This window comes from Spermophilus citellus (assembly GCF_964194105.1).
Source record: "Spermophilus citellus genome assembly, chromosome: X".
NCBI lineage: Eukaryota > Metazoa > Chordata > Mammalia > Rodentia > Sciuridae > Spermophilus > Spermophilus citellus.
This window is the reverse complement of record NC_138190.1, coordinates 64,663,210-64,681,983: the sequence shown is the minus strand read 5'-3', so window position 1 is coordinate 64,681,983 and position 18,774 is coordinate 64,663,210. Positions and strand designations below refer to the sequence as shown.

Here is an 18,774-nt window from a genome sequence, read left to right as displayed (position 1 = left end):
CTTGAGCCACATCCCCAGCCCCTATCTTTTACTATTATATTTGGAATGGAAAAGGGAGGAGGAAAAAGGTATACACAAAAGCCAACTTTAGGGGCTGAGGTTGTGGCTCAGTGGAAAGCGCTTGCCTAGCATGTGTGAGGCACTAGGTTCGATCCTCAGTACCACATAAAAATAAATAAGTAAAATAAAGGTATTATGTCCATCTACAACTAAAAAATATTTTTTAAAAGCCAACTTTACCTGCCTTGAAATCCCAGCTTTTAGACATCACATTCTATTCTTGACTCAAGTACCAAAACACCTAACATTTATTATAACATATGTGTCCATACACTCAGTTGATACTTAGGATGTGCTACTATTTGAATGGAGGCAGTAGATGTAATTGGAGGTATATCCCTATATTCTCTAAGTACATTCCTTGTCTAAAGAAATGTTCTGGGGCTGGGGTTGTGGCTCAGTGACAGAGCACTTGTCTCGCATTTGTGAGGCACTGGGTTCAATCCTCAGGACCACATAAAAATAAATACCAAATAAAGATATTGTGCCCATGTATAACTGAAAAAATATTTTAAAAAAAAAGAAATGTTCTGTGTTGAAAGTGCAGCTCACTGGTACAGTGCCTACTTAACATGTGTGAGGCTGGAGATTGCATCCCTAGCACAATTAATCAAGAACAAAAGATTGTTCTATCTTTTCAGTATTTAAAACTAGCATAATGTTTCCCACACAGTAGACTTACATACATCACACTCTTGGTCAAGATATCCACAGGCTTCCCATGTTCATACATAAGGATAAAGTACAAACTCCTAAGCACAGCATAGGAAGCTCTCTGCAGGGGGAACTTGTACTTTCCTTTCCAATCTTATCTTACTACAACTTTTAGATCAAAGAAATTCTATTTTCCTTCTCCCACAGAATTTTCTTTTGCTTCTCTTAAAATAAGCAAAACATTATTATAGTTATTTATTTAAACTCAGAGTACTCTCTAATGGAATGTAAGTACCTTGAAGGAGAAAACTAGTCTGAATTCATCTTTTATTCTCCATTAAGGGAAATAACAAATAAATTTGTACAGAGGAACAGTAAATGTTTATTAAGATGAGAACAGGACCAGGCATGATGACACACACCTATATTCCCAGCAATTCAAGACGCTGAGAAAGGAGGACTACAAATTCATAAGACTGGTACTGAGCAAAAAAAAAAAAAATCCCTAGGGCTGGGGTTGTGGCTCAGCGGTAGAGCGCTCACCTGGCATGTGCGAGTCCCTGGGTTCGATCCTCAGCCCCACATAAAAATAAATAAATAAAATAAAGGTATTGTGTTCAACTACAACTAAAAAATACCCAAAAAAATTTTTTTAAAAAGAACATATCGGGGCTGGGGATGTGGCTCAAGCGGTAGCGCGCTGGCCTCACATGCGTGCAGCTCGGGTTCGATCCTCAGCACCACATACAAAGATGTTGTGTCCGCCGAGAACTAAAAAATAAATATTAAAAATTCTCTCTCTCTCTCTCTCTCTCTCTCTCTTTAAAAAAAAAAGAACATATCACTTCATACTATTCCTATGAAAATACATAATCATAAGACAAATTCAACTGACTCTGGAGGCTGAGACAGGAGGATCACAAGTTCAAGGCAAACCTGGATGACTTAGCAAAACCCTGCTTCATGATAAAATATAAAAAGGCTGAAAATGTAACTCATAAATTGCCCCTCATTACCTTCTCCCCCAAGAAAAGGTAAAAAAAAAAAAAAAAGCAAAGAAAACTTCTCCAAACTAAAGAGACATGAAAATGAAATGCAATGCTGTGTTCCAGAACTGGATCATCCACCAGAAATTAAGAAAAGTTTGCTTTCATTATAAAGAACATTATGAAGCAATTAGCAAATGTGAATAAGGCCTGTAGATTAGGAAATAATATTGTATCAATGCTAATTTCTAAGATTGCTAACAATATACTAGGGTACCTCAGAGAATAGGCTTGTTGGAGAAATACAATTCAATGTACTCAGGAATGAGAGGCATCATGTCTGCAATTTACTCTCAAATGATTAAGAAAGATAATAATAGGCCAGGCACTGTGGCACATGCCTTCAATCCCAGCAGCTCTGGAGGCAGAGGCAGGAGGATCTCGAGTTCAAAGCCAGCCTCAGCAACATAGTAAGGCCCTTAGGAGCTCAGCAAGACCCTGTCTCTAAATAAAATACAAAATAGGGTGGGAGATGTGGCTCAGTGGTAAAGGGTCCCTGAGTTCAATTTACAGTACTCCCCCCAAAAAAAGAAAGATAATAATAATACAAAAAGAATAAAATAAATGTGAATAAATAAAGAGCATATGAGAATCTGAATTTGTCTCCTATTTCTACAAATTTTATATAAGTATGAAAGTAATAGTATTTTTTTTTTACTTTTTATACCTTATAAAAAGGGGATAACTCTTTTATATCCTTGTAGATATATTAGGCTTTATCCCCTGAAGCTAAAGATATTTAAAAAATTATTTAGGAAAGTTCAATAGTCCATGCCTGTAATCCCAGCAACTGGGGAGGCTGAAGCAGAAAGATTATATTTATAAAGCCATTGAGGAAAACCCTGTCTCAAAATAATAAATAAAAAAGGACTGAGTATTATCTCAGTGGTAAGAGTGCCTGTGGCACTCTTCAGGACTGAGGTATAACCCAGTGGCAGAGTCCACACTTTGTGAGTATGAGGCCTGGTTCAATCTCTAGACAAAAAAATAATAATAATAATTAAATAAATAAAATATGGCACAAAGTCAGTAAGATACTGACTAGAAAATTTTATTATTTGGAGGAAGGTATTAGAGATTGAACCCAGGATTTTGGGGGGATACTGGGGAATGAACTCAGGAGCACTTGACCACTGAGTCACATCCCCACCCTTATATTGTATTTTATTTAGAGACAGGGTCTGAGTTGCTTAGCACCTTGATTTTGCTGAGGCTGGCTTTGAACTCATGATCCTCCCCTCTCAGCCTCCCAAGCAGCTGGGATTATAGTCATGCGCCACCACACTGGGCTGAACCCAGGACTCTTTAACACTGAGCTACATCCCCAGTCCTTTCTTTTTTTTTTTTTTTTTTTTTTTTTTTTATTTTGAGACAAGGTCTCACTAAACTGCCAAGGCTGGCCTCAAAATATAATCCTCCCAGGCTGGGGTTGTGACTCAGTGGCAGAGCGCTTGCCTAGCGTGCTTGAGGTACTGGGTTCGATCCTCAGCACCACATAAAAATAAAATAAAGATTGTGTCCACCTAAAACTAAAAAATAAATTTAAAAAAAATATGATCCTCCTGCCTAAGCCTCCCAAGTCATTGGAATTATAAGTGAGTTGCCAGGATTTCAGGCATGTACCCAGTTAAGTAAGTCATTTTAAATAAATGTCTTTGATTTGTGGATAAATATTAAAATTTTTTAAGTTTATTGTTTTTCACTCTACTGTCATGTATATCTAAAAAGATCATATAAGAAACATCATTTTAATAACAATTTTGGGGGAAGGAATGAATTATTAGCCAAAGTATATATTAATAAAGATTTTGAAAAGTACTACACAAGCTCCACAGAGACAATGCCCTTACTGACTTATTTGTCAATGAAGTATTTAAAACAGTTCTAGCCAGGCCCGCTGGCATACACCTTTAATCCCAGAGAGTCAGGAGGCTGAGGCAGGAGGATGGCAAGTTTAAAGCCAACCTCAGCAACTTGGCAAGATGCTGTCTCAAAATAAAAACAAAAATAGATTGTTAAATTTCAAAAATAAATAAATATATGAATAACAAAAAAAAAAAAGTTGGATATGTTGCTCAGTGCTTAAGCACCCCTGGTTTCAATCCCTGGTACAGGAAAAAAGAAAAAAAAAAAAAAACATGGTTTCTGACACATGGTAATAGTAATCAGTAATAATGAACATTTGAGTAATTATTATATCCTAAATACTAATTCAACTACTTTATGCCCAGTAACTCAATCTTCACACCACCCAAGAAATATTTGTTAATTGATAACAATTAGTTTCTCAATAATGTAATAAATGGGTTCCTAAAAACTCACCATACTGGGCTGGGATTGTGGCTCAGTGGTAGAGCGCTTGCCTTGCACTTATGAAGTACTAGGTTCGATCCTCAGCACCACATAAAATAAATAAAATAAAGGTATTGTGCCCATTTACAAAAAAAAAAAAAAATTCTAAGAAACTCACCATACTAAATAACGTTGTGTAACCAGTATCACAGAAATCATAAGAAAAATGGGGTTAGACACATAGCACTTAAAACTATCTGTGACACCTTTTTTTATATATTTTTTTAAATTGCCAAAGGACCTTTAATTTATTTATTTATGTGATGCTGAGAATCGAACCCAGTGCCTTACACACGCTAAGCCAGCACTCTACCACTGAGCCACAACCCCAGCCCTGTGACACCATTTTTAAAGAAACCTAATGAACTGGTAGAAATGGTAGCACAGTTTTACATACTATACACAAGTTAAGTGATTAAGAAATGTACATATACAACAAAAAATACAGCACTTTACCTTGAAAAAAACCCTGTAGTTTGCTTGTGGAGGTGGGCATTAGAAGGGTTGCAGCTGGTGAATTATTGTAAAGTGGTAGAAGGAAGGTTATCTGAAATCGGATGTAAAATTGTAACAACAAATGTAGATGGGTGTGGTTCATAACACAAGTGGTAAACTGGGGTACTTGGTAGATGTCTGAAACGTATGCATGTATCCACATGTATTTTTGTACAGCTCTGTTCAACTGGGTGTGGTTCATCTGCCCCATTTACCTACCCAGTAATCAGCAAACTCTTTCTATAAAGGGATAAATAATAAACATTTTAGGATTGGTAGGCCATAAGGTCTCTATCACAACTATTCAACTCTGCTACTGTGGTAGAAAAGCATCCAGACAACATAAACAAACAAGAGTGGGGTGGGGGTCCAATAGAATTTTACTTTTGTAAAAAAAAGGCCATTGGTTATTAGGTCAGAGTTTACTGACCCCTGACTCTGCAGAAAAATCTTTCATAAAAAATGCAAATTGTGTCTTCTGCTCAAATTCTTCCCTGATGTCAATATTGCTGAAACAAATTAACATTTTCAGGGGCTGGGATTGTGGCTCAGTGGTAGAGTGCTTGCCTAGCATGTGTGAGGCACTGAGCTGGATTCTCAGCACCTGGTAAACAAATTAAATAAACAAGGTAGGGTTATTGTGTCCAGATAGAACTAAAAAAATTTTTTTTTTAAAACAAATTAACATTTTCAAACCAAATATTATTGCATTTAATATAGGATGCTATCTCTCATAAACCAAAATCTGACTAATATAAATCAAATAAGCAAAATAATTAATCCTAAATCCAATAGTACTCAAAAATAAGTTATTTTATTTGGGATTTTTTTTTCTTTTTGCAGTGCTGGCCATCAAACCCACAGTCTTGCACTGGGCTACACCCCCAGGCCTATTGTGAATTTTACAATTCAAATATTACCCAATAGTCAACTGACTACTTCAATTTACCAAATAAAGACAACTAAGGTCATAATTTGATCATAGTTATTCAAAACCTGTGCATTAAATTCACACAATTTAAAAGATAATGTTTTAACAGTTGGTCTGTTTTGAACCCCAGACCTTGCCCATGCCAGGCAAACACCTTTACCTCTCAGTCACATCCCCAGCCCATTGTTTTTGGAGGAGGGGAACCAGGATTTGAACACTACTGAGCCATATCACCAGCCCTATCTTGTATTTTATTTAGAGACAGGGTCTCACTGAGTTGCTTAGTGCCTGCCACTGTTGCTGAGGCTGGCTTTGAACTCTTGATCCTCCTGCCTCAGCCTCCCAAACTGCTGGGATTACAGGCTATGTGCCACCATGCTGGCCCTAGCCCATTTTTTTTAAGACAAGGTCTCCCTATTTTGCCCAGGCTGGCAGCCTCAAACTAGAGATCCTCACCTTAATTTCCAAGTAGCTACTGCTGGGATTATCGGCATGCACCACAGTGCCCGGCTACTTTTTTAAAGTACTTTTTAGTTGTAGATAGACACAATATCTTTTATATATATATATATATATATATATATATGTATATATATATATATATATATATATATATACATATATATATATATATATATATATTTATGTGGTGCTGAGGATTGTACCCAGTGCCTCACACATTCTAGGCAAGCACTCTACCACTGGCTACAACCCCAGCCTGTCTTAACAATTCTGAACTAAAATTATCAGGCTCATTCACAGGGCACAGGTAGTTTGTTTTTTTTTTTTTAATATCTTTTTTTTTTTAAGAGAGAGTGAGAGAGGAGAGAGAGAGAGAGAATTTTTAATATTTATTTTTTAGTTCTCCGCGGACACAACATCTTTGTTGGTATGTGGTGCTGAGGATCGAACCCGGGCCGCACGCATGCCAGGCGAGCGCGCTGCTGCTTGAGCTACACCTCCAGCCCCGCACAGGTAGTTTTTATAAAAATATCAAGACACAAAAGCTAACAAACTGCAAGATAGTTATACAATGTTTGTCCACGAGTTGAGTTAAAAAATTCTAAGTTGACCTTGCAAAAAATGCTAATATATACAATATTCTTTGTTCAAACTGCTACCCCTCACATTTGGAATCCTCCCATAGTTTTCTTGGTCAAAATTGAACCCATCCTCCAAGGGCCAGACTCAAATACTACATCTCTAATATTTCTTTTTTTTTTTTTAAAGAGCGAGTGAGAGAGGGGAGAGAGAGAGAGAGAGAGAGAGAATTTTTAATATTTATTTTTTAGTTCTCGGCGGACACAACATCTTTGTTGGTATGTGGTGCTGAGGATCAAACCCGGGCCGCACGCATGCGAGGCCAGCGCGCTACCGCTTGAGCCACATCCCCAGCCCCCTCTAATATTTCTTGATTACCATCAGAAATGTCTTCCTTGGCTGGAAGCAGAGCTCAGTGATAGAATATGTGCCTAGCATGCATGCCCAAGGCCCTGGGTTCTATCCCCATCACCATACACACACACACACACACACACACACACACACACACACACACACGGGGGGGGGGGGTAAGAATAAATATACATAAATAAATGTCTTTTTTCCTGCTCTGAACTCCCACAGCAAACTTACTTTTTACCTCATGTACTATTTATCATTTCATACCATGCTCTAAAATTATTTGTGTATGTCTCATTTCCTCTGCAATGTGGAAAATAAGACTAATTTTTTTAGCCATAGTAATTTACCTGGACTGCCCTCTCATAGCCAAAACTTAATTGCTAACTCATTCAAGACTCAATACAGAATTGGCAAGATAGTGCACGCCTCATGTCCCAGCACTTCTGAGGTTGAGGCAGGAGGATCCCTTGAGTCCAGGAACTTGAGACCAGCCTAGACAGCATAGCCAAAAAGGTTCATATGATTACCATATTCTCTGCAAAACTTTCCTAGACATCCCCCAAACCAGGTTTTCCTTCAATTCTTTTTTTTTTCCCTTGGGGGGGAGGGTACTGAGGACTGAACTCATGGGCACATTACCATTAAGCTATATCCTCAGTCTTTTTTTACTCTGAGAAAGGATCTCACTAAACTGCTGAGGCTGACCTCAAATTCATTATCTTCCTGCCTTAGCCTTCCCTGTCACTGGGATTACAGGAGTGCTCCATTGCATCATGTTCATCCTTAGCATAGCTAATATATTTTCAGGTTAAGACTGCTCTGTAACAGTTAATTTTCTTTCTTTCTGTTTCTTTCTCTCAAGAATACCTTTAGAAAGGGGGAAGGAATTCCATGAAAATAGAAAAGTGATTAGTGGAGTAAAGGAAGGGATTGAGGGGGTTGAAGGAGGAACAGGAAAAGGGATGAATGGTAGAATGGATCTCACCAAACCTTCCTATGAACATATATAAATATAACAGTGAATTTCACCTTTACATATACCCATAATGCACTAATGTTTGTTTTTTTTTTAAAAAAAAGCTATAAATAGAAGTAAGATCTATAAGCAGATGAAAGTAAACATGGGGAGGGAGGAGAGGCAAAGAGGAAGTACTAAGGACTGACCTGGAGCAAATTTGATTCCATGCTTGTATAATTACATCAAAATAAATACCAATATTATATATAACTAAAATGAACTAATAAAAAAGAATACCTTTGGAGGGCAGCAATTTTTTGTGTGCAATACTGGGGATTGAACCCAGGGTTGCTATACCACTGAGCTACACTCCCAGTCATTTTTATTTTTTGAGACAAGATCTCCCTAAGTTGCTTAGACTAACACAGAAATTGCAACCTCCTGCCTCAGCCTCCCTGAGTTTCGAGGATTACAGATTTGGACTATTGTGCCCAGCAGAGGGCAGGAATTTTTATTATTCTAGCACAGTATGGAACTTTACCTCTTGTTGATACTCAAGTTATTCAAGTATTGGAGCAACTAATAAAGCAAAATATGGAGTATATGATATTGGTATAACAGCACTATTGACATATCAATAATTTCTTAAATGTTGCACGGGAAATATGGAGTATATGATATTGGTATAACAGCACTATTGACATATCAATAATTTCTTAAATGTTGCACGGGACAGTTAACAAAAGACCTGAGCTATAGATACCAGGAGTGTCTATTTTAAGCCAAAATTGCAAATGTCTCAGAAAAAGGATATGAAACAGTGGCTACAGGGCAAAATTCAAAGAACCCTTTTCCAGGGCAAAAAGAACAATTGGCTAGTGCTAATACTGTTCTTTTCAGAAGGACCATCTTCAATCATAAAATGGACAGAAATATACTAGATGTAGTAACCTTTCAAAACAGAACACACTCCTGTTGGATGTAGTGGCACAAGTCTATAATCCCAGCAACTCAGGAGGCTGAGGGAGGAGGATCACAAATTCCAGGCCAGCCTCAGCAACTTAGCCAGAGCTCATCTCAAAATAAAAAATTAAAAGGGATTGGGGTGTAGCTCAGCCATAAAGCACCTCTGGGTTCAATCTCCAGTACCACCACCAAACAACAACATGTTCCCAAGCTATAATCAACAAAATTTCCAGCAAAAATGTTTTCCTTCCCAGTAAATGTTTGTACAATTTTACGTTCATGACACTATGGCACATATTAGCAATAAAACACCTGTATCCTAACCATATAAGAGTCTTTGTTTGTTTTTACTCACTTTGTTTGTTTGCTTGTTTTTGTACTGAGGATAGAAGCCAGGGATGCCTTACCACTGAGCTGAATCCCCAGTCGTTTTTTTATTTTGAGACAGGGTCTCACTAAGTTGCAGAAGGTCTGCTTAAGTTGCTAAGACTGACCTCTAACTCGGGATCCTCCAGCCTCAGCCTCCAGAGTTGCTGTGATTACAGGCATGTGCCACTGCACCAAACTACTGACCATGTAAGTCTTAAAGACAAAAAAATGAGTAAATATATTAAATAAATTTCCCCATAATCAAAACTTCTACATGCTGCCCAAAAAGCAGATAAAATGAAAAATGATCAATATCCACATAATGAGAGTTATTTTTAAAAATAACTCTATGGAGCCGGGGATGGTGGTGCATGCCTATAATCCCAGTGGTTTGGAAGGCTGAGGCAGAAGGATTACAAATTCAAGGTCAGCCTCAGCTATTTAGCAAGGCCCTAAGAAATTTGCAAAGACCCATCTTGAAATAAAAAACAAAAAGGGTTGGGGATGTGACTCAGTGGTAAGCACCCCTGGGTTCATTCCTTGATGCCAAAAAATAAATTTTAAAAAGGGCTGCTGAGGGGCTGGGGATGTGGTGGTAGCGCGCTTGCCTGGCATGCATGCGGCCCAAGTTCGATCCTCAGCACCACATACAAAACAAAGATGTTGTGTCCACCAAAAACTAAAAAATAAATATTAAAATTCCTGCCCCCCCTCTCTCTTTAAAAAAAAGGGGGGCGCTGCTGATGTGGCTCAGTGGTATAGCAACCTGGGTTCAATCCCTGGTACCAAAATAATAACAACAACTCTATGGAACAACTAGTACAAACTCACTCTGCAAATGACAAGGCAGACACCTGGGAAAGATACATGATTTGTCTAAGATCATCAATTATTTATGGGACAGAGCTAAGGCTACAAGATTTGACTCAGTTTGTTCAGTGTTCATTCCTCTATACTAGAACTTCTTTATACTGAAAAAAAAAAAAAGAGTGTTAGTTTACTGACATTTAAGAACTGTTATATTGGGGCTAGAAATATAGCTCCAGTGGTACAGTGCTTCTCTACTAGCATCATGAGGCCCTGGGCTCAAACCCCAGCACAAGCCCCCCAAACAAAGAACTGTTGTTATAACCATGTTACCTCCTGGAAAACACCTGCAGGCATTATGGATATCTGTTAAACTTGTTGCCTTTCACAGAGGGGGAAATGAAAGTTAAACATCTTGCATGTCAGCTATCAAGCAGATCACAGGACAAGCATTAGGAAACATGCATACAGAGATATTATTTAGACACTCCTTTTACTGTATTATTATATTCAACATTGCTGAAGAAAGATCTATGCATCCTTTTTCTTTTTTTTAAGAGAGAGTGAGAGAGAGAGAGAGAGAGAGAGAGAGAGAGAGAATTTTTAATTTTTTTTTTTTTTTTTTTTTTTTTTTTTTTTTAGTTCTCGGCGGACACAACATCTTTGTTGGTATATGGTGCTGAGGATCGAACCCGGGCCGCACGCATGCCAGGCGAGCGCGCTACCGCTTGAGCCACATCCCCAGCCCTCTATGCATCCTTTTTCATTGACTTAAACCATGTGAAGTGCTTCTGACAATATCAAACAGATCATTCAAGGTTTGGAGGAAAGCATTTCATGTCAACCTAAAGCCCAAGTTTAGACTCCAAATGTAAAATAGCCACATAAACACAATTTCTTATTTAAAAAGTTATATCACATCTATATAAAAATTTCTTTTAAGTATGACATTTATCTTACCTATAAAGAACACGTATAACTGAAAGCTCAAAACCAACTACATCGAGGGCTGACAATAATAAGAACTAATCAAAATTAGGGTCACAAATTTTTTTTCCTCCTTTGTACTGGAGATTGAACTCAGAGTCTCTTGACAACTGAGCCACATCCCCAGCCCTTTTTTGTATTTTATTTAGAGACAGGGTCTCACTGAGTTTCTTAGGACCCCACTAAATTGCTGAGGCTGGCTTTGGACTCACAATCCTCCTGCCTCAGCCTCCCAAGCAGCTGAGCCACTGGGATTACAGGCATGGGCACAGGACAAATGTCCTTCTTTTCACCCTAACCCATAACATAACCAACGAATTAATATTTAAATGATTCCAAAATCCTTTAGGAAATTTACATTTCTGGGCTGGGGATGTAGCTTACTAGTAGACAGCTTACCTAAAAAGTGTAAAGCCTTGGGTTCAAACCACAGTACCACAAAGAAATATTTAAAATTGCATTTCTTCCCCCTCCACAAAGCAGAAGTGCAAATAATTGACATATAACATTTTTCAAAAATTAGGCTACCATCTTAACAGACTCGAAGACATTCATCATTTCTCAAATTGGATAACCGCTGCCTTTTTAAAGACCAATAACAAGTTTTACAGCTGTCAGCTTTTCAACTCCCTTTCTGTAAGGATTAAAATGACAAATTCCATGGGCTGGGGTTGTGGCTCAGTGGTAGAGCACTATCACCTGCGAGGTCCTGGGTTCGATCCTCAGCACCATATAAAAATAAATTAATTAATTAAATAAAGACATTTTAAAAAATGACAAATTCCATCAAATTTCATAATATCGGGGCTGGGGATGTGGCTCAAGCGGTAGCGCGCTCGCCTGGCATGCGTGCGGCCTGGGTTCGATCCTCAGCAACACATACCAACAAAAGATGTTGTGTCCGCCGAGAACTGAAAAATAAATATTAAAAATTCTCTCTCTCTCTCTCTCTCTCTCTCTCTCTCCCCCTCCTCTCTCACTCTCTCTTAAAAAAATTTCATAATATCAAGATCTTTACATGTAAGTACCATTAAGTTATAAATCAGATATTCATCTTTCATAATGTCAAAAACTGGAGAAAACAAACGAATCTTATTTAAAACACAAAACCAAAAAAAAACTTAAAAAAGAACAAAACCTTTAAAGATTGAAAGCCAGATGTGAAGGAGAGCACCAGTAATCCCAGCTACTTTCAAGGCTGAGGTGGGAGGATCCCAAGTTCAGGCCAGCTTGGGCAACTTAAGGAGGGCCTGCCTTAAAAAAATAAAAGGGCTGGGGCTGGGGATGTGGCTCAAGTGGTAGTCCGCTCGCCTGGCATGCGTGCGGCCCAGGTTCGATCCTCAGCGCCACATACAAACAAAGATGTTGTGTCCGCCGAAAACTAAAAAATATTAAAATTCTCTCTCTCTCTCCCTCTCTAAAAAAATAATAATAATAAAAATTTTTAAAAATAAAATAAAAGGGCTGACAACATAGCTCAGTTGCAGAACACTTGCCTTGCATATGCAAGGCCCTAGGTTCAATTCCCAGTACCACCAAAAAAGGTGGGGGGGGGGGACTTTAAAGAGTGAACCAGAGATTATTCCATGTATGGTTTAGCCAGGTCACGGGTTAATTTTCCTTCCTCTTGCCTTTTGGCCATTTTTCCAACACAGAATTCTAGAACATTTCTTTTTTCTTTTCTTTTTTTTTTTTAATAAACAAAAGTAAAAATTTGGGCACAATTGTGCACAACTGTAAGCCTGGCAAGTCAGGAGGACTGCAAAATTCAAGGTCAGCCTCAGCAATTTAGCAAGGCCCCTAAGCAACTTAGTGAGACCTCCTCTCAAATTTTTTAAACAGGGCCAGGGATGTGACTCAATGACAAAGCACCCCTGGGCTAAATCAATACCAACAAAAGAAATCAGAACTACTGGGAGTGTTGGTGGATGCCTGGAATTCCAGTTACTAGGAAGGCTAAGGGGAGAGAATCACAAATTCAAAGTCAACCTGGGCAACCTGATGAGACCCTACAGAGCACCTACAAGCATGCACAAAGCCCTGGGTTGGGCTGGGGATGTGGCTCAAGCGGTAGCGCGCTCGCCTGGCATGCATGCAGCCCGGGTTCGATCCTCAGCACCACATACAAACAAAGATGTTGTGTCCGCCAAAAACTAAAAAAAATAAATATTAAAAATTCTCTCTCTCCTCTCTCACTCTCTCTTAAAAAAAAAACAAGCCCTGGGTTCAATTCCCAGTACTGTTTTTTTTTTTTCTTTTAAAGAACTAGTCTTTGTTTCCTACTTTTCAGTGCTCAACAGAAAATCTAAAGGTGAAAAATCTGGAACTATGGTGTAAAATCTAATTAATGATAATGCATAGAACTGCTCAAATTCTTTCTGTCTCACATAAGAGAATCAACCATTCTTTGGTATTGTGGGCTTAATTTTCAAGCATTACCTGTCAGATTCTCCTTTAACTATCATTAAAAGCTTGAAGATGAGACTTCACCTGAGAAAAGTTCTTCTCAACATCCACTTGAAGCTCTTGCACAGTAAATAATCAGGGCAGGTCAAATGTTTTAATTAATTCCCTATCATTATATATGTAGTTCCTTACAAGAGGTTTTTCACATCGTTTTTTAAAAAAGACATTTAGCTTTTTTAAAAATATTTTTTAATTGTTGACAGACCTTTATTTATGTAGTTATATGTGGTGCTGCGAATTGAACCCAGTGCTTCACATACGCCTGGCAAGTGCACTACCACTGAGTGCACATAGCTCCTTCACATAGTTTTAAGACACTCCTCAAATTAAATGTTTCATTAGCTCACTATATCATACATCTGGACACAAAATGTGTATCATTATAAACAGCTAGAAAATCATAAACCCATAACAAATGACCATGACCAAGCTAACACAAACTACTTCTATCATAATAGTTGGGCTAAATTAAAATGGTCATGCCAGGCATGGTGGTGCATGCCTGTAACCCCAGCAACCTGGGGGCTGAGGCAGGAGGATCTCAAATTCCAGGCCGGCTTCAGCAGCTTAGCAAGACCCTGTCTCAAAATAAAAATTAAAAGGGATAGGGATGTGGCTGAGTATTAAAGCACTTCTGGATTCAATTCCCAGTACCAAAAACTAAAACGAAGAGTTCAAGGAGGCATTAATGCCTTGTGGTTAAGAACACAAGCTCTAATGTACAAAATCAGATCAAAAGAGAACACAAATTTGGGAGTCAACACTGGGTTCAATTCCAGCTCTATCAATTACAAGCTGAATAATTTCAGTCAAATTATTTTATTTCTCTATGCCTCAGTTTCCTCTTCATTTGTAAAATGGGGGAAATCAAGTAGTACCCTATGGGACATTTTGAGGATTAATCAAAATTACACAGATAAAGCCAGGTGTGGTGGCACACACCTGTAATCCCAGCATCTCCAGAGGCTGAGGCAGGAGGATTGCAAATTCAAAGCCAGCCTCAGCAATTTAGCAAGGCCCTCAACAGCTCAGCAAACCCTGTCTCTAAATAAAATACAAAAAAGGGTGGGGAATGTGGCTGAATGGTTAAGTGCCCAGGGTTCAATACCTGGTACCAAAAAAAAAATTATTACAGGTCAAAGAGAAAAATGAGAACTCAATTTTTGTTATGAATATTACTCTAATCACCAGAATATCTACAAAAATTCAAGACCAGTAAGAAAAATTGGCATTGGCACAACATTAGACTATTCAGAAATCCTATACACAAAAAATGTTGTAGCTCAGTGGTAGACCACTTGCCTAGCACATGTGAAGCACTGAGTTCGATCCTCAGCACCACATAAATAAATAAAGGTACTGTGTCCATCAATAACTAAAAATATTTTTTTAAAGAAAGGGAGAGGGAACTGGGTGTAGTAGCACACCCCTGTAGTCCCAGAAAAGGAAATAAATGGGGAAAAAATACGAGTTCAACCTATGGTGTTTTTTTTTTTTTTTTGGGGGGGGGGGTGTTTCTTCTCTTCTTTTGAGACAGGATCTCAAGTTCCCCAGCCTTGTCTAGAACTCCTGTACTCAAAGGATCCTCCCACCTAACCCTCTAGGGAGCTGGGACTACAGTCCCATGCACAGATACAACCTATTGTTTTAAATGTAGACTTTATGAGACTTAATAAAATCTAGAAGTCCTGTTAAACTGTAAGGTACATGCATATGAATATGAATGCCTATCAGCAGTTGGTCAACAATTTGTACCATATATCTCTTAGGAGTCCAATAACCCATTAATAGTTTCTTATACTTGAGTCAATTCAGAAATCAAGGCCACGATCTTTACACAACTAATGATCTATAATCTAAGAACTAAAGTGCATTCTCCCCTAGGTCAGGAAAACATCATCTACCATCTATCTCATCATGTATCATCCATCTACTCCTTATTAACGCAAAAAAAAAAAAAACAGGCATAAGTAGTACTGGCTGATTCTGAAATTCTACATTTTAGCTGAAGTGCTCTGAAAACCTATGCCATTCTCATAGTTTCTCAAAGGCACATTTTGCAAACTAGGAATGCAATTCTGATCCATGCTCCCTGTAATTCTACTTGGCCACTAGGCACGAAGGATGCATAACCAGCAGAAAAATTAGCTATCAATTAGTAGGATGTAAAGTCAAATATAAAGCTACCTGAAAAGCAATCCAGCCACCTAGATAAAAGTGGTATACATTTCATATTAACTACCCAAATTTTAGACACAGTCAACAGGCAAACCAGAAACACGCGTGAAAAATAGCGTCAACCTAATAAACGTGCTTGAGAGGCGGCCTGCCAGACACAACTATGCTTGCAATAAATCTTACTTTTCACGAACCCACATTCATCCCTCATGGAATAAATAAATAAAAGCAGGATCTAATTACCTTTACTCGAAATCTGCCCATAAAGTTGGGGAAACACTTGATGTCCCATTAAAGCTGGACTTCCCAAAAAGTGGTATATTGGGATCCTCTGGAAGCAAAATCCTGCGTTAGTATGTCCCCCCACCCCCACAGACTAGGATAAATCCGAGAATACCCTTCACAATATGAAGTAGAAAAGGAATCTAAATACCTGGAAAGACACCCCACCCCGCCCCCGACAAAAAAAAAAAAAAAAATGCTTCCAATATCTACAAAAACAAAAACCCGCAGAGCCCCAGTACTTCCCATCACCAGCAGTCTAAACGCCAGTAAGTAGTCCCAGGATCTCACAAACCGCCCGCCCTTCCCCCCTCTTTTCACCCCCCCTCTTTTCACCCTCCCCCCTTCTTCCCCACGCAGTTTCTAGGCCCAAAGATAAGGAAGAATGACCGGGATACCAAAGACCGCCTCCGAATTTGGATTCTCAACCCCACAGACACCAAAACATAAAAGCGGAGGCCTACCGAGCTTTGCCGGTTACAGAAGGTTGGAAGAAGCTCCCAACACCACAGGCCGCGCCCCCGCCCCCACCCCCGATAGGAACCTTCCTACGAAATGCCGAAACCCTACACACCTAAAGAGAAAATGATGCCTCCCTTTCCGCTAAACAACGCACAAGCCCAACCCACCAAGGGAAAGTCTTCCCAAACACCCGACTCAGATGGTGCTCAGGCCCGCATCGCTGGGGCCCTCGGGAAGGGGGTACATTTTACCTCATGGGCTCAGCAGTCATGTTTTCGCTTGATCGCCGCCTCGGGTTCTCTACCCCTTTGGCGCCACTACGGTTCCGGCGCCAGATTACGATAGAAATGCCCTGGAATCTTAGTAGTCACTGTCGCCGGTGCTGGATCCTCCCCACTGCTCAAAGGCCCCTACCACTGCGACCGCCGCAGGAGCCGCGGAAACAAAGCGACGCCGCCGCCGCCGCCATTTTGTTGGGCCGAGGCTCAGGCAGGAGAATTGGCGCGTCCTCCCTCTTCCTGCTTCCGTCATCCATTGGCTACCTCCGCAACAGCTCAGAGTCTTATTGGCTGTGGAAATTCACCTTCTTTGGGGGCCTGTTGCTAAGGCGGTCCACGTCATTTGATCCCCTCCACCTTCTTAGCAGGGGGTCTGTTTCAGTCCTAGTTGACCTGAAAGTGATAGTGACGTATTTTGACTTTTTTCTGAAAATGCTCTGTTGGTCCATTTTCTTTTCTTTGACATAATTGATGAAACAACAGCAAGTTACGTTTATTGAGTACCAAATGCTGTTCACTACATTAATCCTTTATCTGGATTATCTCACATAATCCTTACACCTTCTTAAGTAGACAGACCTACAGTCTCAGAGCTGTGGAGTCGCAATTCAGATCAGATACCGCACTAAACCACTCATCTATATGGCCATCCTATAAAAAATATTTTATCTCTATTATTCCAGTTTAACAGCGATTTCTTCACTGGATGTTTTATAGATAAAGTTCAGCTTATCAACATGCTTACAAATATATGTACATATACTTACAAATGTATTTAAATGGGAAAAAAAAAACTTGAAGTTGAGTGAGGTGGTGCACTCCTCTAATCCCAGCGGCTTGGGAGTCTGAGGCAGGAGGAGCACAAATTCAAAGCAAGCCTCAGCAATTTAGAGAGGTACAAAATGGCTGGGGAGGTAGCTCAGTGGTTGAGCTTCCCTGGGTTCAATCCCTGGTACTCAAAAACAAAAAAATTCTTGGCCAACCTTAGCAATTTAACCAAACCATGTATCAAAATAATAATAAAATTAAATTAAAAGCCAGCTACAGTGGTGCACACCTGTAATCCCAGCAGTTTCCAGGAGGATGAGGTAGGAGGATGGCAATTTCAAAACCTGCCTCAGCAATTTAGCAAGGATCTAAGCAACTCAGCAGACCTGTCTCTATATAAAACATTGTTTTAAAATGGCTGGGGATATGGCTCAGTGGTTAAGCTCCCCCTGGGTTCACTCTCTGGTACCAAAATAAATTTATTAAGTTAAATTTTTAAAGGATTGGGAACCAGGCATGGTGGTGCATGTCTTTAATACCAGTGTGTGCCACAGGTGTGTGCCACCGCACTGGGCAAGACTTCTTTTTTTAGCTGGGTGCTGTGACACTGGTTCAAGAGATTGATACAGGAGGATTACAAGTTTAAGGCCAGCCTCAGCAATTTAGCAAGGGCTTAAACAACTTAGTGAGACCCTGTTTCAAAATTTAAAATAACATAAGGGCTGCCAGGCTTGGTGGTGCACACTTATAATCCCAGCAGCTCAGGAGGCTGAGACAGGAGGATCAGGAGTTCAAAGCCAACCTCAGCAATGGCAAGGCACTAAACAATTCAGTGAGACCCTGTCTCTAAATAAAATACACAATAGGGCTGGGGATGTGGCTTAGAGGTGGAGTGCCCCTGAGTTCAATCCCTGTTACCAAAACAAACAAATAAATAACATAAAGGCTGGATATGTAGTTCAGTGCTTAAACTCCCCTGAATTCAACCCACAGTACCTTCCCCACAAAAAAGACAAATAAATTACTGAAAAAATTAAATGTCAGCCAACTTGCATAACAGTTCTTCAAAAATTAAAAGAAGAAGCTGGGAGCCATGGTGCACATCTGTAATCCCAGTGGCTCAGGAAGCTGAGACAGGAGCATTGGGAGTTTAAAGCCATCCTCAGCAAAAGCAAGGCACTTAGAAACTCAGTGAGACCCTGTCTCCAAATAAAACACAAAATAGGGCTGGGGATGTGGCTCAGTGGTCAAGTGCCCCTGAGTTTAGTCCCAGGTACCCCCACCCCAAAAAAGAAGGGACTGTGGATATAG

At 39.5% G+C, this 18,774-nt stretch overlaps 1 protein-coding gene across 8 annotated transcripts in view; it reads right to left on the bottom strand.

Moving 5' to 3' along the window:
• Positions 1 to 16,915, bottom strand: part of ATRX (ATRX chromatin remodeler) — a 230,856-nt gene extending 213,941 nt beyond the window's left edge. For 6 of the 8 annotated variants that reach the window (XM_081276832.1, XM_081276834.1, XM_081276833.1 and 3 more), the window contains exon 1: positions 16,669 to 16,915. In XM_081276832.1, the coding sequence (XP_081132958.1) occupies positions 16,669 to 16,688 (20 nt within the window). In that variant the 5' untranslated portion in view covers positions 16,689 to 16,915. Of the gene's footprint in view, positions 1 to 15,916; positions 16,005 to 16,419; positions 16,450 to 16,668 lie in introns of those variants that run through there. The other 2 variants (XM_081276837.1, XM_081276838.1) reach the window with 2 other exon arrangements.
• Positions 16,916 to 18,774: the final 1,859 nt, after the last annotated feature.